This window comes from Antennarius striatus, chromosome 7, assembly GCF_040054535.1.
Source record: "Antennarius striatus isolate MH-2024 chromosome 7, ASM4005453v1, whole genome shotgun sequence".
Taxonomy (NCBI): Eukaryota; Metazoa; Chordata; class Actinopteri; order Lophiiformes; family Antennariidae; genus Antennarius; species Antennarius striatus.
The window spans coordinates 7859015-7884749 of record NC_090782.1 but is presented as its reverse complement, the minus strand read 5'-3'; the positions used below and the strand labels follow the sequence as shown (position 1 = coordinate 7884749).

General features: G+C 38.1%; 2 protein-coding genes and 1 long non-coding RNA gene across 3 annotated transcripts; 1 reads left to right on the top strand and 2 right to left on the bottom strand.

The window, feature by feature from the left end:
* Nucleotides 1-901: 901 nt before the first annotated feature.
* On the bottom strand, nt 902-7390 carry lpar3 (lysophosphatidic acid receptor 3). The gene is made up of 3 exons (XM_068320152.1): nt 7273-7390; nt 5799-6553; nt 902-2531 (listed from the first exon to the last, which is right to left on the bottom strand). Exons 2-3 carry the CDS (start codon nt 6538-6540, stop codon nt 2233-2235), a joined length of 1041 nt encoding a protein of 346 aa, XP_068176253.1. The 5' UTR covers nt 6541-6553; nt 7273-7390; the 3' UTR covers nt 902-2232.
* Nucleotides 7391-7448: 58 nt separating this feature from the next.
* On the top strand, nt 7449-9881 carry LOC137599300 (uncharacterized). The gene is made up of 3 exons (XR_011036784.1): nt 7449-7528; nt 7628-7708; nt 9747-9881. It is a non-coding gene; the product is annotated as an uncharacterized lncRNA (long non-coding RNA).
* Nucleotides 9882-10144: 263 nt separating this feature from the next.
* mcoln2 (mucolipin TRP cation channel 2) lies at nt 10145-25490 on the bottom strand. The gene is made up of 14 exons (XM_068320151.1): nt 25246-25490; nt 24517-24670; nt 23923-24096; nt 22899-23055; nt 22254-22332; nt 22069-22165; nt 21823-21922; nt 21311-21423; nt 20973-21122; nt 18964-19065; nt 18565-18687; nt 14894-15100; nt 13535-13668; nt 10145-10644 (listed from the first exon to the last, which is right to left on the bottom strand). Exons 1-14 carry the CDS (start codon nt 25287-25289, stop codon nt 10623-10625), a joined length of 1656 nt encoding a protein of 551 aa, XP_068176252.1. The 5' UTR covers nt 25290-25490; the 3' UTR covers nt 10145-10622.
* Between the last annotated feature and the right edge of the window lie 245 nt (nt 25491-25735).

Genomic DNA, 25735 nt, shown 5'->3' with positions numbered 1-25735 from the left:
TTTGTGGCAGAATTGAAGTACAGATCGTATAGGTCAGTAGAATATGTATAAAAATAGGACTATCATGTGGTTTATGAACGACTTCATATTCAAGGAAGTTTAAATAGCTGTTGAGACACTGAAACCCTATTACTATAAGTAATGCCATAAACAAGCCGTAATGAATAGGATCTCTTTGAATACAACATTCAGTTCATATACTATGTTAAGATGCCCTTTAGTGCACAGAATAATCCTTGATGTATCTCTTTCACTCATTAAGAGCTTTGTTCAGCTGTACTCCAAGGAAATCAGCATTTTCAAAGTCTCCTTCAAGTGCATGGTATAATTTAAAAAAATATCTTTTATGATTGCATTAATTAATCATTGTAGATATTTTCCATTATGAAATTTGATACAGGTTCTGTTCTCTTCTTTCTCACTTGTGGAGGAGCTACAGGTTAAAGATTCAAAGTTAAATTCTGTGCAAAGTATCTTTACTCTTTCTGAGACTAATGAATAATAAATTTAATTTATCACAACTAATCCAAACAATATCGCTACCGCTTCAACGGATAGCTAGACTAGCATGTTTATATATGTAACACACATCAGATTATTCATGAAATTGTCAGATTGAGTTAAATTTGTTAATAATTTGATATTTCCCTCAGCGTTTTGATGCACTGAGTATAAACTTTTTAACATAAAATTCCTAGAAACCATGTCATCAGAGTCATAGTGCATTTTTACAGTGGCATTTTTTAAAGCATTTTGGTACTTGTCGTTTCTGTATCTGAAAAAAATTATATACAGTATATACAATACACATTATCATATTTGACAAAAAAGAAACAAAACTCCAAAAGTTGATATTTAATAAAAATAATTTTCAATTTGAAAGTCTGAAAGACTTGTCACACTTGGATGTCAATGGATAATTTCAACTCAATAAGAAATACCCCACTGTCACAGTACACCATATATGTGGCATAGCTACACTACCGACATTAAAAAAAAAAACAGCTTTCATGATGTCATGTCTTTACAACATGAAGCACATAAATACTGTACAGCAGGTTGAAGAGCAGTCACTTGAAACCTGTGATTGATTTAGCAACAGAGTCATCAGCGCAGACTGGTAGGGGCGGGGGAGTAGTATGTGTCATAGTCACAGTCTATTCAGTCATATCCTCTTCAGTTTCTGCAGGTACTTAATGTCTGCTCAACCTTCAGCAGGAATCCAGTGTGTCGCAATCATTTTACAACTGTTTGGCTGTCCAATAAAGAGTTGTTTCGTCACAGAAACAGCAGCTATTAAGTGAGCTGAAGGGGATGTTTTAAAATGCTACACAAGTCTACCTCCATGAGGTGTTGCAGGTAGCAGGTTATCTGTTATGATGAACTGGTAGAAGAAAAGAGCACAGGGCAACCTCGTCATCAATTCCCCAAAGTTAGCTGCTTGCACAAAAAAACGGAGTAAACAATTTTTAAATTATTCAAAATAGCATTTGAAATAACTTCACCTATTCTTGATAAAATCTTACAGGATGTAAAAGTAGACATACAGTACAGCATTTTATAGTACTTGTTGAGTAAAAACAAGAATTATTAACATTTTCCTTATCAAAATAAACCCATAGTTATACAATAGTTGACTTTAAATGAATGATGTTTCTTAACTGCATCATGCACTCTAGTATTGTCTCCTCAAAAGCTACACAGGAAATAAACCTCCTGAATAACTCAATGACATGTATACAAATTAAAAGCAATGTCTCACTACCATTTCTGGTAAAAATTAGAAATGTACCACTGCATACTTCATTATGAAATCATTCTCCAGATATTGCAGGACAATATTAACCAAACTTAAATAAGCCACAACGATGCAATGAGGAAGACAAAAGAACGGAGCATTACATGTCAGTTGGGGTTCTGTGGCTGATAACTATGTAATTCAGAAGAAACTAAAATAGCATGCCCTTGGATCCGATAGTGGAATTTGCATTGCATCAAGGTCTCTTATCTTTATCTCACCACCACTGCTCTAGCCTGGAGCAGATGGCCTGTAGAGTCTCTTGAAGATTGCACTTTTAATCTGAGGACAATGAGGACCTCCTGAGACCAACTGGAGATGATGGCGTAGTTTCTCTTTCAGATCAACTCCAATCTGCTTCTTTGCGAGGTAAAGGGAGTCAGAAATAGACAGAAATTATTTTTTCGGGTATCGAGTTCATCCTCATTGTCATTTTATGTCTCCTCTGAGGGAGGCTGACTGTTGCCCGTGTCTTGGCCAGAACTGAGTGGCCTGGTGTTGGCCTTTGTCGACCGCTGTCGCCGTGTGCCATTTCCAATACAGCGCATCAAATTCTTAAAGGTTGTCCACATTTCCTCGTCTTTGTAAGAGTAGATGCAGGGGTTCATAACAGAGTTGAGGACAGCTAGGAGCAGTAACCAGCGTTTTAGTTTCATGACCTTACAACTTGTACAGTTGAGCCCATCCAACAGTAGAACTATAAGGCCCGGAGTCCAGCATATCACAAATGCCCCTACAGAAAATCACAAAGTTAGCTTCATGTAACTAATTCCTTACAGACACATAATTTCATGCATGCTAAAACCTAAACACAAGGTCAAGTTCCAACTTAAAAAAACAATAATTTCAGACATGTGTAGTCAGTAGTCATTTACAATCTCTTGCGTTAATTCTCCAATAAAATTACAATGGATTGAAGATGATTTTCATATTTCACACAAAATAAACAGGGAGAAGTCATCTTAGTGATATGTCGTGATATGTTGTTGACACATTTAGTTACCTATAAACAGGTCAGCAACTTCTGTCCAGTTTGCTACACCAGGCAAACCAACTGGTGAGGGATGCTTCATGTTCGTTCAACATACTGTACTTAGACTGATATCAATCTTCTCATTCAACTCCAAATAAAACAGTAACTGCATCAAGCTTTTCCTTTAATTCAAAACTTAAACAGCTTGACATAGTTTGTTAATTATATCAATGTATTAAGAAATTATTGCCAGGTTGAAAGTTCTTCGGCTTTCTTAGTCGTTGCTTTTGATGGAATCATGTTCAGTATACACCTTAAACAATGGAATTATGCAAAGATAAAAAGAATTGACCTCCTCCCACTTTTAGTGGCGTCTTTATGCATCAAAGAATAACAAAAGTGTCTTTGTGGTTTTTTAAGAATAGAAGTTTAAGCAACGACTTAACTCAACTTTAAGTGCATTCAACATGTTTTCTGGACTATGAAGCAGTGATAAGAGCGGTATTAATCATAATTTAAACACTTTAAATCTATTTGACAGATATACTTTATATTCAATAAACCCAGGTCCATTGCACTCTTATAACAGCAGTAAAATTTCACTACCACATAAAAGCAGTGATCATCTTAGCCTTTTGACTATAGTGCAGCAGAGACAAACATAAATGTACATCTTACTTGAAGGCAAAATTTAATTAGGTCTGCAAAAAATATTAGCGATCCATGTTTCTTGATTTTCTGAAACAGGATTATACCAAACTGATATTAGAGCAAATTATCACATCTGAAAACCTGAAACCTGAGATTCATATGAGATTTTTTTTTTTTTTTCGTGGTTGAAACATGAATTAGTTATTAATTAATTGCCTTAGTATTAGTTTAAAAGCATTGGCTGCAGTGTGTTTCGTTCAGGCTGCTGACTCATAAAATGGCCACCAACCTATCCTAAGACTAACACAACAAGCAGCCACAGGTTGAGAAAATAATGCCAGGATTGCTAATGTTGTGTGTTTGCTAAATAGCACGGTTGCTCAGAGGGACACCGGAGTAGCTAATTAACCATCTATTCCAAACATGCGTGGGCACAAAACAGAGCTAGAATTTTGAAAGTGAAGTAAAGTAACAAGCAGCAACTTGTCCAGCAACAGTAATGTTGACTCTACCAGCATCTCTGAGCTCTCATATATCTGCAGAATAAAACAGGGGCAGTTCTACAGAGGTGCCTCTCTTTGTCTAGAAATCACAAGTGTGGATAAGTATGTAAACAGACACAGAGGATCTGGTCTAAGTGTTGATCTCAGTAATTCACTAGATTTGGAGCTTAAAGTCAAAAGACTTTATATGTTTCCTATTGTTTTTGTGTATGTCTTTGATGGGCCGTATGTTCAGATTGAAAGCAAACATCGGTTTAACAATCTTCCATTGGCAGTTTTTGTTGTATTAAACTTTGAAAGGGGACTTCGTTCCTCTTTAAATCACCAGCCGAGGAGAAAGAAAACCAAGACTGCTGAGGGACGCACATTATAAGCACAATGTTCCTTCACTCGGTTGCATTTCATTTAATGTTGGTGTTTGCACATAAAGAATGAAAACAAAATATTAGCTACACTTAACATAAAGGCCACAATGTTCTCATGCATTCTACAGCAGTCAATAATAACAGTTACAAAGATGAGCATAGTCAAGCACCAGGAGCACTATCCACTTACAATGCTTACACATTCATTCATTTTACTCTAGTTGTAACAATACACATGTATGCAAATTATGTCTGAACTGGTTGGCCCAGTTCCACCCAGTAGACTGCTTTAATCTTGGAACTGTTTTTTCCTGCTTAGTATATCCCTATGATAAAACTGGAGCTGTAGGATTCAAATGGTCTTTTTTTGTTTGATATTACAGCGTATGCTCCTTCAAAATAAATTACATGTCCACATCAGGGACTTTTCTACGATATATACAGGGACTTAATCAATGCATTTCCATCATAAAACTTTGGCAACCTCAAAAAAACTCAAGGAGACTCATGGGTAACGATAGGAAGATTCTTTGGGGAGGTTAATTTGAGGCCAGTGTGGTGTGGATGGTATGCCACACAGGCTGAACAGTATTGTCCTTGCAGGGAGAGATAGTTACACAACAGAAAGCAATAAAGTGTGTGAAGAGGCAGACAGCTCATCAGCTACAAACTGCATCAAACTATCCTACGGGGCAAGCAAATTTCCCAAGGAGACAAAGATCAATGACCGACCTTCATTCCACAAGATAATTGTACCAATAGGTGGAAATAGGCATTTAGCACAGTCTGTTGCTTCTCCAGGAGAATATGTTGGTGCAGTTTTATCGTTTCATTTTTCAAGGAAAGTACTGGGAGGGGAGCGATATGAGCACTGAGCCTCTGTTGGAGAGTATCCTGTTGCAACACCTAAACAAAGAGAGGCAGACCAGGATTTCCGACCGCTTCATCTTGGAAGAAAATACAGGAGCGTAGAAAGAATCTTCAGACTTTGTCTGCTTTCACAGTCTCAGACACATTGAGTTGATCAATGTATTAGCAGATAAACTGAAAATCATTTGCCTACAACTTGATGTGTAATTTAACAGTAATTTAAAACAAATATTTGCTTTTAATTCCTATTTCATATCCTGAAATAACAATCTCTTTAGAGTTTGTTTGTTTTTTTGCAGGACAAGCACACTTCAGTGTGTCACTTTGGGATTTAGCTAATGCACTTTCATATTGCATGCACTGAAGAACGGATTCATTTTATACACACAACTGAAAGTTAAACTAGTGTTTTATTCACTGGTAAATGTTTTGAACAATTGCACTTTAAAGCAAACTAAGCAAAGGCTTGTGTTCTTGGACTTGAGGTTTCTCACTTATCAGGAGAGCATAACTCAAGAGTCAGCAGTGACTCGGTGAATTCACTGGACTGTCACAAAACATTGCTTACATCCGCAAATGAATCATATTCTTACAACATAAATAATAACACTGGTATTATCTGATTAAAGCACACCTACCAAGTACGACCATGACTGTCTTGATGAGCTTAATTGGTGTCCTCTTGCGGTTGATGGAGCCACTGGTGTGCGGTGTTAGAATTAATGTCTTCTTCATGACATAGGTGTAAATCCTCATGTAAATGGCAACCATCACAAGGAACACCACCAGGTTAGACACAGACCAGAAGATCAAGTAGCTCCTGCTGAAGATGGGAGCCAGCTGGGAACACTTGCTCAGGTCGCAGATGCAGTTCCAGCCCAGACTTGGCACAGCCCCCATAAAGATGGAGATGGCCCACACCAGTATGATCAGCAGTGTCACCCTCTTCTTTGTCAGGTTGCTGTGGACCTTCCAGTTCATGACGGAAATGTAGCGTTCCAGAGCTATTACCAGCAGGTTAGACAATGAGGCCGAGAGGCTAATGTCCAGAAGACCTTGACGGAACAGGTATCCGTTAACCGTAAGTTTACGCGACACCTCGCCTGTGTTGAACATGAGGTACACGTAAGCTATGCCAGCCAGGAAGTCTGAGGCAGCGAGGTTGGCAAGGAGATAGTAGAAAGGATAGTGAAACCTCTTGTTGGTGATGACAGCTGCTATGACCATGGAATTGGAGATCAGTATGAAACAACAGAAGAGAGATCCGACCACTTGGACCAGGATGAGCTGGGCTTTGTCCCATTTGTCAACAGCACCACTGTTGTTGTAGAAGAAGCTCATTGACTCATTATAATGGCAGCTGACGTTCTGCTGGGCCATGTTATAAGGGAATCTATGAAGTGGGAAAACATAGTATAATTGTTAGTTAATAATTCTATGATTACATAAGAGATTAAACTATTAGGAGATCGATCAGTTGATTATAAGAATTATTATTTATTGTGTAAAAACGCCAAACAAAAATAAAACCGTGTTCGTGCTTCTCAAACCAAGACATGCAAAGTCAATACTGTGATTTAAAAAAAATTATGATCATTAATGAAAATGATATTTTTTATTTAACCAATTAATCTAATAATCAAGGCAGTAATTTTTCATTAAAAATAAACTAAATAACCATTAATATTAGCACTGTGACGAAGAATACACTTGGCCAAGTTAGTACATATTACAATTATATTTATACTTAATTACCGTAAGTGACTTAAGGCAGAAGCTGAAAGTCATTTACTTGAAAAAGTTGATCAGAATAAAACTGAAATGACAACATGCCTCAGAGCGATCATACCAACAAGAGCCAAGAGAAGAAACTCGACTTTAGTCCGTGCGCAAACATTCCTTCGAATGAACACCACAACTATGCTGCGAAACAAGATTTCAGCTTCTCCAATCGGTTCACCTCACTTTATTAAATGATTATCATTTCTATAACCTGTCAGACTTGGCTTTGAAAGTACTGCTGTACTGATAGAGAAACGTTGCTGAATGTTTTAATCTAAAGTATGAAGAAAACGTCGTGGAGAACAACAGTGCGCCAGGTGTCCAGCCTACCTGTGGAGACGGACCGGCCGCTGTGCGTCAGGAGCGCAGACTGACTTAGTGAAGACCCCGAGGCGAGTCAACGAACATATTCCCCGACAGGTTGCGATCGAGAGGACCAAGTGGAGCAAGAGTAGTTGAGACGTCTCTTTTTTTTTTCTTCTTCTTCTTTTAAACGCTTCAGCTCGTTGACGTAGAGGGCGTGTGCTTCTCCGGCTCACGTTGAAATTCCTCACAAGGCAAAAAAAAAAAAAGTTACCACAGTCAGGTGAGGTTATGGATATGTCACTTTGTTTACTAATGAGCAGTTTTTAGTCTATTGTTTTCAAAATGCTCTAACTGTGCATGTTTATCCCCTTACCCGCAGTGCTATGATCCATCCGGATTGTTCAGATGTCACCATGTCTTAGATGTACTTGCTCACTTCCTGGTGCTCAACTGAACAGCAGTAATGTACCTCTATAAAAATCCTGGCTGGGGCATTTCAATCCACAATGGGAGCCGCCTCATGGATTACATTCTCATCATTGAAATAATGCATGTAGTCTTTGAACAACAACAACAACAAAAAAGTCCCTAGGCGTACATGGTTGTTGTTGTTTTTTCAAATGTATGAGGAGACATCTCGCTCCGTAAGTCCAAAGTTACATTTCACAACTCAACTCAGAACAAAACAACCTTAGTGAAAAGTTCAGGTAAAAGTGAAAAAAATATGCATTTATTACTAGGGGTGAAATGCAAAATTTAAATTAGCTTTAGGTCATTTGGACCCTGCAGGTAAGATTTCCTATTTTGGTTACAGTTTGTAATCCATGCTCCTGTACGGTTTATCATTTCATGTTCGCCCATCCTGATATTTTTTGCACATATGCAGGTCAAATTTTACTAAAACTTATTTCAAAATTCACAACAGTTGTGGTGTGCATAAATGTGTGATCCATTCAGATTAATTCCTCTAAGGGTCTGCAGTTACACAAATATTAATATGAAAGCCATCAATGCTGTGCTCACTCTTTCCCATACATACATGCTATTTTGAGACAACACTCATACATATTAATTTGTGATTCCTCATTAATTTGCATTGTGTTGAAAAGTAACTGATTTTTGATAAATATACATATTGGTTTAAGGAATCCCTTACTGCAAAAAAAAATGTTTTTATTTCCTGAAAAGTACTTATTTGACTTGCTCTGATCTCTGTTTTGATTGAATTCTCCAAAATCAAAATTTATATTTTGGAATTATTACACTGGAAATATACTTAATCACTTCTCTATGTCACATTTTGCCAAATATCTAATCCCAATGTTTTTGAATGGTAAATGAAATGTGTTTTTGGTCTATCATTTTCAAAGCATAGGAATTACACTCCCCTTACAGAGTCATGCTCCAGCTTGTCTCAGAATCTATAATTGCTTGTAGATTTGACGATAAAGCTGACTCATATTGCTAGTGAGGTAATTGAGAAGTCCCCACTTACTCAATCTCAGCCAAGATTGGTTATGCAACTGATTTTTTAAAAAAACCTGTACTATAGCTCTGCTACATCACCTTATCACTGCGGGTTTGACCAGACTTCATACTTTTCTTGCATTTAGGCTGAAATACGTTGATCTATCCTTAGGACCTTGATAGTTTGCTTCATTGCTTTGTTTGTTTCGTCAAGAAAAAACCCAGCCGTCTAACCCTGTCACCATGGTATTTTTTATCAAGGCTTTGCTTATATGTTAAAGTACAGCAAGTTTGAAGAACATCAAAAATCAAGCTGACATTTCTTCAAATGTGGTTTAGTGCGTCTTCAAAAAGTGAGGTTATAATTGTATAAAATTAACATTTATTAACAAATATCTTGATCAAGATATTCATTATTAATCAGTCAGTTTGTACTTTGTGTTGCTATGGTGATGTGATAAAGTTAACCAGCATGCTGGGCACTATTGTAGTTTATCTTGTAAACTAAGACTGCAAGTGGACTCTTCACAGAATGTTATACGGTATGTTCAAAAATAAATGTGCTGCTATTTGAGCAAGGCAGCGTTCCCCTAACAGTTTCTCATTTGGTGGGCCCCATGTGAGCGATGCCCACTGTGTGTGTGTGTGTGTAGAGACCTGTACCAATATATATTGTGTGGTTATTAGAGTGGAAAAAAGTTTCCCTTCAGAGAGCAATAAAGGATTATTACCATCACTAGGAGGATGATTACTGCAGTAATCAGTCTGATCAGGAGCTAATTAATGATTATGTAAAATGATTTAGATTCACGATACAAATGTTTTGGGTATTTTTCTTCTCTGCTTTTTGTTACTGACTGAATTAAGACAACCATTTAAAGGAAAAAATAGGGGCTTTTTCATGTTACAGAAAATATCCAACATACTTTCAAATAAAATGTGGTGCAGTTTTAAATCGTAACTTCCATCTTTCTTCTTGCGGACTAGATAGTAGCAGTCATTTCATTTACAGCCACTTCTCTGTCTTGCAGGTCACGAGTCTGCTGTAGCCTATCCCAGCTGTTTAAGGGCGAGAGGTGGGGTACACCCCAGATGAGACGCCAGCTCATCGTGAGGCCACGTGAGAAGACAGACAACCACTCACACCTTTGGGCTATTTGGTGTTACCAATTCACCTAAATTACATAGTTCTGGAGGTGTGAGGAAGCTGGAGAACCCAAAGAGAGCCCAAGTAGGCACCGGGAGAACATACCAACTCTACACAGAAAGGACTGGAACCTGGAATCTTCGTGCTGCGAGGCAACAGTGGTACCTGCTGTGCCACCATTAATTTATAACATTTGCCATGTAAACAATAAAATGAATCTGTGGTAAATAACTGATCATTTTGATCACCTTAAATTTTGAGAAAAGCTGAAAATGGACAGCGAGAACAGGAATGTGCTTTACTGCAGCTTTTACTACAACACTTGGTAACTTACATTCAGCACTGAATAATGTTGTATAGCAACAGAATTTACAGAAAGTCAAATGAAGAAAATATGCAGACATTTAAAAAGCCCTGTAAACATTTCAACAATACCCTCAAGGCAAATGATACTAATACATATTTTATATATTGTAATACATATATACATATATACATGTGTGTGTTGTATATATACACACATACATATATACATACACATATTCATTATATATGTATATATTTTCAACTAACTCACGCTCCAGTGTCCTGTTTACAAGCGTAAACTTTTACATATTGCACGACACCGATTCGTTCCCCTTGAATGGAAACTCAACACCAGTATTTTGCAGTCAACCTCTTGATCCCAAAGTCTAAGGTTGAAGATATGTGAAGTCCTGTCTTCAGCATCTTCTTTTGTCAACAGGATGGCTGTCAATGATCAGACATCACTTTCAGGAACTCTGCAAGAACATTGTCCAAAAAGGAGCATGAGACACGTAATGATAAATTTACAGTTAAAAACAGATACTTTTCTTTGTTGACATTCTCAGATTCTTTGGGAAGTCACATAATGAGTCATTTGACTTTTTACATAACAATAGCTGATTGTTAGTCATTTCAATTGAATCCCAAAGTTCCAGCCAGTACAAGCACGCATCTGGAACACTATGTTTGGCTGATTGTCCCAATATATTAAATCTGTCAACATTTAGGCAAGGTTCGTACATTTTGAGGATCTGCACATTTTACAGAGCAAGAACAAGTCTTGAAGACTCAATTCCACAAACTGCTGCAGCTGTTCGAGGATTTGAATGCATTTAACAGACAGCGCAAAGTTCTATCCATTCATTTATCCATTCAACTTTATTTATCCAGTGTACTTTGTACAATATCTCTCAAACTTAATAGCCCTTCCGGTGGAGTTGCTTTACCACACAGTACTTTGTAACCACAATAAGTCCTAGGGCTCTAAAACCCTCAAGACATTCATTAGTTTAATGTAAGACTTTATTCAGGCTCTAATAGCTATATCACTGACAGCTGCTATGTTTCCCATCACAGTCCACTTAACAGTCAATTTACAAGCATCTTGATCTGCAGCACATTATTTCATCTGACTAAATTGATATATTGATTCCAAGTAAGTTTTTAAGTATTTCCAAAGTAGACTTACTGACTGCAGAAAAAGATCATCGCAGGAAGAGGCTAATTGTATGCAGATGTAATTTCATCCAGTAAGAGTTTATGATGTTAGCCGAGAATGCTGATCTAATTTTTGTGACCATTGAGAGGCAAAGATACTCATAATAATGAGATTTGGTAGCAAATTACCAATTACAGAAAATGTTTAACTTGACAAGAGTGCACCCAGTTCTGTGCTTATCTCTACAGATAGAGCAGCAGGACCAATCAGTTGTGCATTTTGTCATAATAATGGCTCTGCAACGGACACTTGACTTCCTCACCGCATCAAAAGTGGGAAAACAGGATGGTTGAGTGACTGAAGAAGACTAATGACAAAAGAAACACAGCTAACTCAAGGGTGTTAATGTCTGGCAAACAATAAGAACAGAGGGGGTAAAAAAAACATGTAATCAGCTAATTCCACAGTTGGCACGACCCTGGTTTGATGGCAAACACTACAGAATTCTCTAGAAGTTGCTGCTACTGTAGATTTCCTGGGATAAGCGACTATGTCTTGATCTTCAGACCTAAAACTGATGTGCTATTTTGATGGATTGTGACTAGCGAAACCAAAATCAATAAACAAGCACTTGAATAACAAAAACAGTAGTTGAATAGTTTTCGAATATCCTGATGAACACCGAAAAGTAAAAGTACGACAACATAAACTTGTAAATTTATTTTCTGCAATTAAAAACTTGCATAATAGTGTATAAAGCATCATCTACACTATCATGATGATATGATAGGGTAGTGCTGACGGATGAATCAATTCAGCTCTAAAGATAAAGATCAAACCCATTATTCAGAGTCATTAAGAAGCAGTGATCAATACATCCCATTACAATATGTTAAATGATTAAAAAAAATAAAGGACAGAATATTAAATACTTCTAAAAACACAAAAAAAAAACAAAAGTTCACAGCCGAAGATGAACAAAATCTTCAGCCATCACACAGGAATCAAACAACTCTTCCTATTTCACGACAATACGTCGACAACAACCTCTGAGCAACCAGGCTTAACCGGACCCTGTTTATTTGAGGGACAACACAGCATAGCGGCAGCAATCCTGAGGCTTGGAGGAGTGTGTGTGTGTGTGTGTCAGTTCTTCCCAGTTTAAATCTTCAGTTTCTCTGTAATCAACCCATCACTGGGCGTGTCAGCATAGCTCCTACCACTAATTTTATTGCACTGGGACCGCATGAGAAAAAGCCAAACCCCAGCATGGAGGAAACTCCACTCTGGGTTGCTGATGACAGAGACTGACTCCGAGTTAGGAATGAGCAGAAAACAGGGCTGTGTATGGGAATGCTGTGTATTGATGTAGTGATAAAGTGCAAGTAAATGTTACCATATGCTCAGTGTTCGTCCTGATTGCACTGGGAGACTCACTTCAAGTCCAGTGTAAAGGCATGCCAATTATGATATTATTCCTGGCCATGTTTTTCATTTGTCTATAATCACCTGAAAATAAGACTCATGCTTTCTCTCATCTTAGTTTGATCAAACTGCAGGGAGAGGAGTCCTCTGCCACAGAATTACCAATGTTGCATCACCATGTTTGTACAGTAGGCCATAAAAGACAAGTAAAATGCCGGCACCAGTGTTAAGCTTGAAGCCACCCTTTCACATTGAGACTGGCAAAAGAGATGCACGCAATGAATTTTCATTATTTCTTAATGAAAATACTATAGCTGTCTCTCAAACCCTGCTTGAAGCACCATCTTTCTCCTGCTACATGCGATTTGTCAAGTCATCAATTACAAATCAATATATCTGATACACTAATATTACCAATGTTAACAAGAGGAAAATTTAAGAATGGACACAAGGCTGGGCTGAAGCAACAGTGCTATTACTTTTACATGTGTAAACAAACCACATCATCAAAACTGTCTGCTAAGTACGCCTACTTCTGTCTTACTGCAGCATGACATGACAGGTCTGAAGCCAGAAGTAATAACTGAGCAGGTTGTTGACTCTCAAATCAACCATAAAAATACAAACAGAGGAAGAGAGTGTTTAAACTATAGTATCACTCATCCTGCAGTCACGAGGAATCATGTTTGTACAGTGCAGCTTCCGGGTGAAGTGGTGTCTCAGTAGGGGTTAAAGCTTAAATATTAAAAGGCATCATAATATGACCATCATCACTGTCATACCGTTGGCAGCAGCAGAACACAGAGTATCTGGCAGCAGCATCTGTCTGACTGCCCCCCTCAGCAGCAGAAAAATCTGTCTGGTCTCTGAGGAACTTCTGCAGGTCTGTCAAAGGGAATCCTTCTTTCTGGTAGCTCTGTTGGAAAAAATATATACTTAACAAATGCCATGAAATGACTGAAACTGCAGTAGAAATACTGTATCTTCTCTGCACTAGCCAGCTGCCATTCATATCTATGTGTATTCAAAGTTGTATGTGGTGAGTAAATAAAAGGTAATTATGATATAATGGAAGTTATTGCTTTGTAGAACATGTAACTCCAGAGAATAATCCCTGCTGATAAACATAGGTATACACTATTTTTTACATTATGTATTTATTTATGGTGGCTGAAGCTCTATATCAGAAAAAGACAATCAAGAACAGGAGAGTCAAATCAATTGTGAGTGTATCTATGCTAGGAAGCAAAAAAAAGTTTCCTGGCACAGACCTGTGAATGCTTCACACGTATCTTCGCTTTCACAGATAATCTCTCAAGTCACTACAGTCTGAAGGCAGCACCTCTATGTTGACATTTTTTTTCATGTGTGACTGAGATCTGTGTATTTTAAGGCAGCTTGAACAAAAGAGTCACATTGAATCAGACATTTTTAGGTCTGGTCACCATTTCCTCTGACTAAATGTGAATTCTGATCACAATCTGCCCTTCTGCTCTGAGATACCACGCTGTTTAATGGCTAAAGAGTGGTTTTGCAGAGCAGCATTCAAGTCCCAGAGAACCAGAACTTTAAAAGAAAAAAAATAACTGTTTGAAATGTTATTATAATTGGCAAAATAATTCTCAGACCAATGACAACAAAAATCTAATCAATTATTCCTTAAAGTTTGAGCTAAAATTTGATTAAGTTCTCTTAATTTGCAAAGGAGAAACAGGTGACCCAACAACATCCTGCCTTCAGTCAAAGACTACTTTTCTACCAGCACACTTATCCCATGAAAGATTTCAGATATGTGTCTTATTTTCCCTGTAATTGCCTTCTGAAAATGCCTTTTATTAGAATGACCTCTAAGAAAATGTTACTTTTATTATTATACCTTTTAATTGAATTCTCTGTATAAAAACTAAAGTAAAATTGATTTTAACATGTCAAAACAGCATCTCAAAACTCTATGCTAAACTGTGAATGTAATTTTATCCTGTAAAATGTCTTTTCTTGTTGCAAGTTATCTCAGGTAGACTAAATAGTTAACCTCAGCAATTGCCACACAAATAACACTAAAAGTAATTTTTAAAAATTACAAACAAAGCATTTCTCATGCATTCTGTTTTTCTAAACGCCATGTCAAAAACTTAAAGCACCTTGATGGTTTCATAAGCATCAGTGATGAGAGCGATGAAGAGCGACAGCACCATGTAGATGAAGAGGGAGATGAAGGAGTAGAGGTAGGCCCGACTGAATATCCACACCAGTGTGTTTTTGTCCTTCAGCTGGGCAAAGGTGGTGAACATGTCATCACCGTTCAGCAGGGAGAACAGGCACTCCGCTACACGACTCAGGCCCTCAAACTAGAGATGAAAGAGAAGACACTGGTTTTAAAAAAGTTAGAAGTCAAAAAATGATAGAAACAGCAATTTAGTAGCTGGAGTTTCACTTGAAGGGATTGCAAAGGATTTCCTTCATTTATAATAAATCTGATCAATATTTTTTAAACAAGACATTTGAAAATGATCAATAAAAAATTGTTAACGTGCCAAATTAATCAAAATCAATCTGATATTATGAGCAAATCAAACATGGAAAATTACAAGACAAGTGATAGAGTGCTGATCTTTTTTACATACTGTATTTCATAAGTCAAATATAGTCGTTTGGACGAATCAATGCTGAGACCTCGCAAACAAGCGATCTCAAAATAAAAGATACATCCTCAGAAGTGATTAGTTGAAGAGGAGAAAAAGAATGTTTGATGTTTTATCTTGAGAAATAAATGACAAATGTGATCAAGACAAAAATTTTGCGAACAACAAAAAAGGAATGAAGTAATCAGATAAAATTCATGTCAGACTTGATTAGAAAAAGCAAAAATTCCAAGCGTGTTAAAAAAAAAAAAAAAGAGCATGCTTAAAGGAAGAGTTCGACCCAGAAAGAAAATTGCTCCTCTTTACTCTGTAAAATTTCCAAATAATCACCTTTTTGGTGACAATATAATTCCTATTCCTGTTTAAAAAACCTCTGTGCAAAAAAAAAAAAAAATTGCTATCAAAGGCAGGAGGAGGGTGAGGCTCAAAAGAAACATGCTGGTGAGGCAGAACAAGATCGACTGAAAAGCAAACATACTGTTTTTGCACACATCAACAGCAAAAATGATATTTCTGCAGAACGTGATAATATCTTGAGACAACATCGCTCTGTGAAGGTAAGGATTAAGCTCTTGAGGATGTGTGGGATGGGAAGTCCAAGAACATCCTTTGTTTATTCTTTTTGTAAATATACAGATGAGCTGGAAGTTGACGGCGAACTGCGGGGGACTCCCCCAGCTGCTGCAGTGTAAATAGCTGACTGGCATCGCACACAGATAAAAACTGTTCAACTTCAGGTGTAGCATCACCGCTGGCCACTCTCACTTCAACTGAATAAAGATGCTATCGCCACAAGCACAACGTGAAGCTTGAGCGCTCATCATGTGCAAAATTTAAAGTGCTTATTATGTATGAATCTTCCCACAAATATTAGTTCACAAGGCAATGAACCATCAGCATCCTCAATTAAATCGATGTGACGCACACACCATAAATCTGTCTGCCACATATTTACAGTAGTTAGTCCTCTCCGTTATGACCTATCAACAGCCTCCATAACGTCAGTGAGATTTCACTCATCCTGAGGCAGCTAATCTCCAACAGCTTGTGCACAGGCTTGTTTAGACGCCCACTACTTGCATGGACTTCCGTAAATAATTTATGTTAGTGGGCTGGGACAGCTAAACATACCGTGTTTTCCCTGATGGCACTTGTTGTCTAAGGATCTGCATCTGACTCCTTCTACAATATCATCTCATTTTGTGTCATTGTAGCTCACACAAAAGAAAAATATTTTCCATGTTACAATTTCTCTTTTCTAATCTCTCTCTAAAAAAAAAAAAAAAAAAAAAAAAAAAAAGGAAAACGCAAGTTTCACTATGGTGGTATTGCATTTTTTGATATGTATGTTAGGTTCAAAAGTGGAAGTAAAACCTGCTTTTTGAGCAGTTTTGAAATCTGATTATCTCACACTGACCAGAAGGTTCAAGATGCTGAGCTTGTTAATACAACATACTGCATCAGGATATTTGCTGCATCCTATACATTTTACCATTTGCCCCTGTGATCTAATGAGAAAAATCTCCCTAAGAATGATTAATTATGATAATTTAAAACAGAGTATTGAACGCATCTGTGAACATGAGTGAATATCTTGTGGCCCACCGGGACCTGTGAAAATTTTATGTACAGTAGTGATCCTATACTGACACCTAGTGGTCCATAGCGAAAGCCCACAGGAAATAAAGCAGTGGGTTCAGGAGTGGACACTGGCTGGACCACTCCAGGACATTGCGATGATTCTTACGGAGCCACTTCTTAGTTGCCCTGGCTGTATGTTTCGGGTCGAGCCACAAGCCATCTTCAATGCAGTCACTGAGATGAAGGAGGTTGTTGGCTAGGATCTCGGGATGCATGGACCCATCCATCCTCCCCTAAAAACGGTGCACATGTCCTGTCCCCTTTGAAGAAAAGCATCCCCAAAGAATGTTTCCACCTCCATGTTTCATGCCTGGGATGATGTTCTTGAGGTTGTACTCATCCTCCTTCCTCCAAACATGCCAAGTGGAGTTTTAACCACAAAGCTCTACTTTGGTCTCATCGGACCACATGACCTTCTCCCATTCCTCCTCTGGATAATCCAGATGGTCATTGGCAAACTTCAAATGAGTCTGGACATGAGCTGGTTTGACTAGGGGGACCTTGCATTTGCTGCAAGTTTTTAATCCTGCAGCAATGGTTTTCCTTGAGACTGTGGTCCCAGCTCTCTTCAGGTCATTAACCAGATCCTGCCGTGTAGTTCTGGGCTGATCCCTCACCTTCCTCATGATCATCAATGCCCCACGAGGTGAGATCTTGTATGGAACCCCTGACCAAGGGGGTTTGACTGTCGTTTTGAATTTGTCATTTTTCTAATAATTATGCCAACAGTTGTCACCTTCTCACAATGCTGCTTGCCTTTTATCCTGTGGCCCATCCCAGCGTTGTGTAGGTCAATAATTTTATCCCTGATATCCTTACACAGCTCACTGGTTTTTAACATTGTGAAGAGGTTGGAATCTGTTTGTGTTGACATGCGTCTTTTAAACAGGTAACAAATTTAAAACAGATGCAGCTAATATGGGTAATGATTGAACAAGAGTGCTTCTTGAAGAGAAAGTAACAGGTCTGTGAGAGTCAGAATTCTTGGTTGGTAGGTGACCAAACACTTACAGTATGTCATGCAATAAAATGTAAATAATTTAAGTATCATACAATGTGATTTTCTTGATTGTTTTAGATTCAGTCTCACGCTTCATGGAAAAACCGGCAAAAGTAGCAGTTTATCAAATAATTATTCTCCCCACTGTGTAGAGCTATAGAAACAGACATGGAGGAATAGAGAGCTAAATGTACAGTGATGGATGCGAGTACAGAATTTGGCAAAGTGAAGTTATACAGATTACTCTTCTTTGAATTTTGATGGTTAATGGAGATTTATTAACAATATTTTGTGAATATTTTATGCCAAAACAAACTTTTATGCTAATGGTCATTCCAAGATGCTGTTTTAGACACTTACAGATGTGAATTCAAATATATTTGGTAGAGCTCTAATACAACCCTTTTCTTATGTTCTAACCAGTTTTGTTGGATTAAATATGAGCAAGGACAATAAAGATGAGAAGGTGGCACACTAAACTCTTGTTGTTGTTCCCCAACTTTCACATCCTGAAACCACTTGGAGTTACCTTCTCATGGTAGGGTCCCAGCACAATCCACCCACAGAAGGTGTAGCCCAGGTAGATCATTCCAGCACAGCAGCAGAAACGCAGGACTTTAGGGAAGGCAGCTTTCATGGTTAAAATCAACACCTAGACAAACACACATGTTCAGTTATAGCTAACGGCATTTAATTAGGGCTAGAGGGGATGTGGTATTTCTGGTAAATATACGTATCCTTATTTCCTATTAATATGTGAAGTGCTCTGATTAATTGTAAATCATCCAATGTTAACATATACCATATGTCAGACTCTGAACAAAGACAGTTACAATACAGGACACTGAACAACAGACCAAGTAACCAACATTACAGTGAAAGTGGAATATTGTCTGCAGCAATGGAAAATGTCCACACATCAACTCACGTTGTATTTCTGGAAGTATCCCAAGTACCTAATCACACCAACCCACACCATTAATGTAGATGTTCCCAGGAAGATACTGCACACATCGTAACTGGTGAGGCTCTGCCAGAGAGAAGAAAACAGCATTTAAATCCTCTAGTTGTTCATTCATGCTGATATGTTCAACTAATATTTGGTGTAAAAGAAGGCACAGTACAATGTTCAACATGGCTACACCCAGTAGTTTAAACACAGCACAATGATGGTTTGTTTAAATTTACCTATGGCTACATGACCGTCAGTTAAACTCTAAAAGTAAAAACATTCATTCATGAAGTAGAAATAATATTGTTTCAGTTGAAAAAGTGAAAATAGTATGAATGGAACTTTTTTACTAAAGTAACATTCTAAAATGTAATCCGAGTATAAATGTCTAATGAAGTCTAATGAAAGTAAGCCGATATTTCCACAGACTATTTTTGTGTAAACCAAACTGAAACTCATTTCACATTAATATAATTTAAGGCATTAGTAACTTCATTTTTATTTCAGGCCTTCAGTGTGAATGATCAATATGTGCCCACTCTCTTTAGTTAATCAGCTTTAAACTTATTTTAAATACTACCCTGTGGGAAAAGTGCTGCTGTATGATATAACTCTAACCTGTGATGGACAGTTTTATGGACATGTTTATAATGTATGCACTTTAAGATGTCTCTTCTGTATTCTTTACCCCTGGTAACTTTGCTGCCATCTTTATCAGGACTCATTGGAAGAAGACATATTGGACCTCAATGTGGCTAAAGTGACAGGATAAGTAACTTTTTTTTAATGAAGAAACTGAATTAGAGGACATGCAACATCATGCCTTTTCTTTCTATCTGTTTGGATATGCTGTGATGGAAACATCAGGGGATCTCCTCTTCCATGTGTTAATCAGTCTTGATGCGAGGAAAACAAGCAAGGATTCAAAAATCTACCAAAGTAGAAGAAAAAATAGTGATTAAAAATAAAATCCCTCCCATACAGAAACTAAAGTACCAGAATAATGTATTTATAGTCAAATGTCACACCTGATAAAACTGTGATAGAGCCTTCATTACATGTGAAAGTACTGTTTGGAAACCTTCATCTGATTCCATTGTTTGGCAATTTTTGAGTTCCATAAAAATAAAAAAAAACTGTACATACAGTACATTCTCATCCTGCCATTAATCCAGATAAAAATATTTTTTTACAAGAAATGCTGACTCAGCAGGAAAAGACCGGGTCGGATTCCTGCCAGTAACAGTTCGTCTGGTTGTGTTGAATAAAGCCGATACAAAGGCTGTAGTATGAAGAACTCCTTCATCCCCTGAGCCTTAAACTGCGCAACTCCTCTCTGGGGGAGATGAAGAAGAAGAGATTCCACACGAGAGCTGAGGGATGACACACATAATACACCAAAAAACTGCAAACACTATAGACATGTCATTCTACCCATGCCTAACTAGGCCTGCTTAATTATGCCTTTTTATTCCTATGCCTATTTATGCCTTTCTATTTGTACATTTTTGATGGATTATTTATTACTCTATTTCGTGTTGGTACTACTTTCTATGTGCGGATGCCTTCTGTGTGCTTTTTCTGCATTTTTGTGTACACGCTATGCTGTGTGTAGTGCAGCGGAGAAATTGATTTCCTTGGAAGAACATATCTTAAGGGATAAATAAAGTTCTACTCTAGTAATCTACATGCTCACTTGCTTACTCCCTCGGATGGTGTGTATTTATGCAGACACAGTAATTAGCCAGCGTGGTTCATTTCCAATCCAGTAAAACTAGGGGAAGAAACTTTACATAGCAGCGACAGACAGAGCAGACGTTCACTTTCAATTAAAATTATCTTTATGGTCTTCAGATTGAGGGCTTTGACTCCAAAGTCCACAGTTTTATTACTCAGATGTTTGATAGGATACCAGAACGTACAATCCAAGGTGACAGAATGCATGGAAATCAGGACACAGCGTCGTAAGGCATGGTTAACTTTACCTTGGCTTGTATCTCCATCTTCAGTATGGACCCCACTATGGCCAAGAGGTCGCTGGTAATGACCAGCAAATACCAGCCATTCAGAAACTCGCTCTGGTCGTCCTCACACACCTTTCGACTGTAGTTCTCATGCAGAAATTTGGAAAACCTCTGAGAGCAGAAACATATTTGTATTATATATTAAATGCAACTCATTCATAGGGACTGTTGTTTGAAAAAGGTAGAAATAATGACTCCTTGTCAATCCTGAACAACTGGTAAGTAAGCAAGTAAAGAAACAAAAAACAGGATAGAAACTGTATTGTTTGAACAGTGTGAGCAAAGACCGAACTACTGACCTGCAGCAGCCCGACAGCCAGTATGATTGAACGGGTACACAATACAGCTGACGTGACACAGGCAATAATGATGAAGCCATCAAACACCAGGAGATAATGAGTGTTCTTCTGAGCTGAAACAGTTACAGCATGTGAGATATGTGTGTCATATACTTCCCTGGCATTACTGATAACTTGCAGTAAAAAGCCCCCCACAGTTCAGGATTGAAGGTATAGTTACATAAGATTAGATATTGATCATAGTTTGTCCATGTTTATTTAACATTTAGTAGAATTACAGAAATTGTGACGCATGACATAACACGCATGACATGTGAAGGTGCTTTCAGTTAACAACACAAAACAAGTGTGACCCTGTGACACTTGAAAATTACTTCTACAATTAGATATTTAACAATTTGCCACTGTCTTCTAAATGTGTTATCAGCTCTTAATCCCACAAACTCATTTTTATATATTTTCTTGTTTCTACATATTTGATTTTTCCAACAATTTGGATAAGCAAACCTTACCTGTGCCAGATATTTTCCAGTCATGACACGCAGAGCTCTGTGCGTCAATATCCAAGAAAATTTTCACTTTTCCACTGTGGCCCTGGTTGTCAAAAGTTATCTAGAGGGAACATGATAAGATCAGTGTTAAGCAGGATTCAGTTCTTGCTATAGTCTATGAGAGAACTCAAACACATCTCACATGAGATCTCTGGTGAATATTTAGCTGGATTTCACCTTCTGATGTGGAAAATACTCGAACCGTACCGTGACAGAGAACATGTAGCAGTCGGGTAATTCTCGTGAACGCACTGTCTGGAGGTTGATTCCTTTCAGCTGGAAGCTTACTTGGATGTCAACAAGTCTGAAAGTGTAATGAATGGTTTTAGTGTACTTTAGTGCATGATGAGGACTGGCTGCACTCACACAGTGCATTGACCCATGATGCATACCTGTAAAAATCCAGATCAAAAAAAGATGAATTCTGGGTCTTCCATTGATTTGCTGTCTGAGGATCATGTGACATGCAATCTGAGAGGTATGAGATGAACAGGGAGAAAAGATGAATCCTGGTATCTTCTGACTACATGCATACACTTCAAGGGAAGTGATTGGAGCATGGAACCACTTTAGCCAGAAATGCCCTGATCAAATTCCCGTAGTCGCACAAGTTCAAGTCTGACAAGCTGCCCAGTACAGCCAGTTTGATCTGCTGGTCGTTGAGCAACTGAAGCAACTGGGGATTATTACCTCAACAGTGGTAATAAACAGAGATAAGCAGCGACAAACTGGACCACTGCATGTTAATATCATCTCTCATATGATTGATGAGTCAGTAATTTCAGGTTACATCCTTGTGATAGACTTTAAAGCCTTTTTGAAGTACAATTTGAATTTATAAATGCATTGTGTACCTGGACATGCAATTTGAAATCTAGTTAAAAATGTAACCAAGTCTGCTAGACGATATAAAACCACAAGCATTTTAAATCAGAGCAACTGAGAACAGTAATCATTTCTGATTGAGATGCTGATAGCCTAAATTAGTAGTCTGGGATTCACCTATATAATTCAATGAAAAAGGAAATCTCCCTCACCTTTCTCTAGCTCTGCGTCTATGTCATAGGCTTCGTCCGAGGGCTCCATGCTGCCCCTCTTGTAATACTCTTTACAGATGATGAGCGGCAGAAGCTTGTCGTCTTTATCCTTAGCGTAGCTGATGGGACCAAGTGAGAGCCGACCCAGCTGACTGTACTATAAGCATCAGAAGCCGCATGTAAACACTGTTCTTTTGTGATTTATATTATATTGACAAGTGGCTGCTGAAGAACACATGAGCAGAAAGTCTGAAAAAACATTTAAGGAACTCAAGAAAACCTAAAAGATCAATTAACAGGAAAAAGCCATTAATGTGTACGTTCAGTCACACAGAGTGTGTTTGGAATATGTCACCAGTCAAATTCACATTATTTCATGATCATCATGATTACATTTCTGGATGAATCTTTACTCCCCATGAATGACTTATACATATTTTTAGTGACTGACTATTAACTTGCAAAACCACAATAGAGCACAAATTCGTAAATATTGTATTGACAATGTTGTGTTGAAAGTTCTGTTCAGGGTTTAACAACACAACAATACATTGGCGACCTCTCCAGGGTGTACCCCACCTCCTGCCTTTAGCCAGCTGGGATAGGCTCCAGAAACACCCGTGACCAGCAAAGCGGAAAAGAAGCTACAGAAGAGACGATTTTGCTCGTCTTGTCTACAAGTGGATAGATGGATGGTTGGACGGACGAACGGTTTAACAGCAGCGAAATGTACCCCTTTAAATAAAGTCCCAACTCTAGTACAATGCAAACTCCACCATTCCACCATTACTGGGGAACACATATCAATGCCACACGAAAGGAATGCACGTCTACGCAACGTCTATACTTTGGCTTTTGGCTGTTTTTTACTCATTGTACAAAAACAAACTTTGATAGTGTTTAATATGCCTATCCTGTTTATCTGACAGGACTTGAACTCTACATATTACAAAATTTTGAACCGTGGTAGAAGTACCCCAGGCGGTGCAGGTTGTGTGTGTGAGTTGTTGGGGGTTGAACTTGCCTGATCCAAGACATAAAACAGACTGTCATAGACATCATGCTGTGTGTAGACGCTGATGCTGTAGTCGTCCTCATCTACCCCACTGTAGCCCTTCAGGAAGAGGTTTTTGAAGGCCATCTCATTCTCCTCCTTATACGACACCACCAGCTGGTTGTTGAGGCCGAAGAGGATGAGCTACAGCAGGAACAACAGACCTTTATGTTATATGTAGCTGGACAAAATGTATTTTTTAAACTCTGTCCCAAAAATATTTGTGTAAATTCAGTTTACTAGAGCTGAAATAAACTGCATTTTAATTCAACAAATTGGTGTCAGCAATTACTAGATGTCACCCAATAATTGAGTTTTAAGGTTAAAAGTAGTAATTTTTTGCAGCAGAATAGAATAAAAACAACTAGCTCTTAATCAGCCATTAAGAAGAGAAGCAAGGTTTAGATATATGGGTGTTTAAGGGTGGGATCCATTTATTTCCTCATTTGACTCATCAAGAAAAGTATTGCATAAGTCTCCACACATACAACACAACTAATGTTACATACATTCTGCAACTCGTTTGGATGGGTAGTAGACTTTGGGGTCACCCAGAAAACATACTTGTGTAGTGATCATGATGATCTTCAGTATCTGTACCCCAAGTTTCCAGGGTAACTGTCTCCTGGCCCGGTACTTCTCACATGGGCTCATGAAGTAATACCTGAGGTCGTCTCTCAGGTGGTCCTCTTTGATAGCATCTTCAGTTAAGATTGAACTGAAACAAAAGTTACAGCACCAAATAGAAGCTTCATGAAGGACCAGCTCACTGGTGAGCTGCCCTCCATTTTTAGCTGATTTCAGCAGAATAATGTGGAAGGATGAAAATGAAAAAAGGGAAGTGATAGCAGTTATTCCATGATTTTTTCGTCCACAGAGGGTTTCAGTGCACTAGACTGGTCATCTATTACAGAAAGAACTCCATGTCCTTAGTACACTGCCTGCATTCATGGTGCAGACTGGTTTAAGTCCAAGGTTAGCTCAGTGACAGCATGACAGTGTTTTCTCAATAGTTTGCCAAAACTCGTTTTTAATGTTTGCTGAAATTAGCCTTTGCCTGCTGTATTTAAATATTTTGTTTTTAATGCTTTAAATACGTGGCTGTGAAAAAGTGAGAAGCGTTTCTGAGTAATATCCAGGGATTGCAAATAAAAGTTCACTTTGGTGAATACAGTCGGTTTTAGTTGATCCTGCGTGTTAGTTCATGTTTTTTTAGTAGCGCTAATAATATATCAAGATTTAAAGTGTCGACAATATGTAATAAAAAACAATCAAGAATATAGAATGACTTACTTTGTTGAATTCCTCCTGTCCAAATATCGGACCAATAATTCCATGATTGATTGTCCACGTGGACACAGTTGCCGGTCGACTATGTAGGTGTGAAACGGCTGACACACAGCAAAGACAACTTCTGTCAGCAGAGTTTTGTCACAAACTTGTCTCCAGTCGACTGATCAGGTTATTAGATTCAGGCGGCGCACAGGTTTCCAATTGATGGTCCGGGAGCCACTGAGGGTCCCCCTGAGGAAGAAACCTGGTCCACCACCAAAACCACACGGTGCCTTATTTATGCAGTTCCTCAACTCTGACAAAAAAAAAAAATGAACCTTCAGTTTCTTTCTTGGTGTTTTCATATTTATATCTTTTTTAACGGAAGGTTAACATTTTTTTTTGAATGTAAAGCATTTAATTTGGGATATACTGGAATGGACTACAGAAGTTATAACTTTGGTTTCGTCCAGATTAGTTTCAACACGGTGCGCAATTGTGAGCTGATATA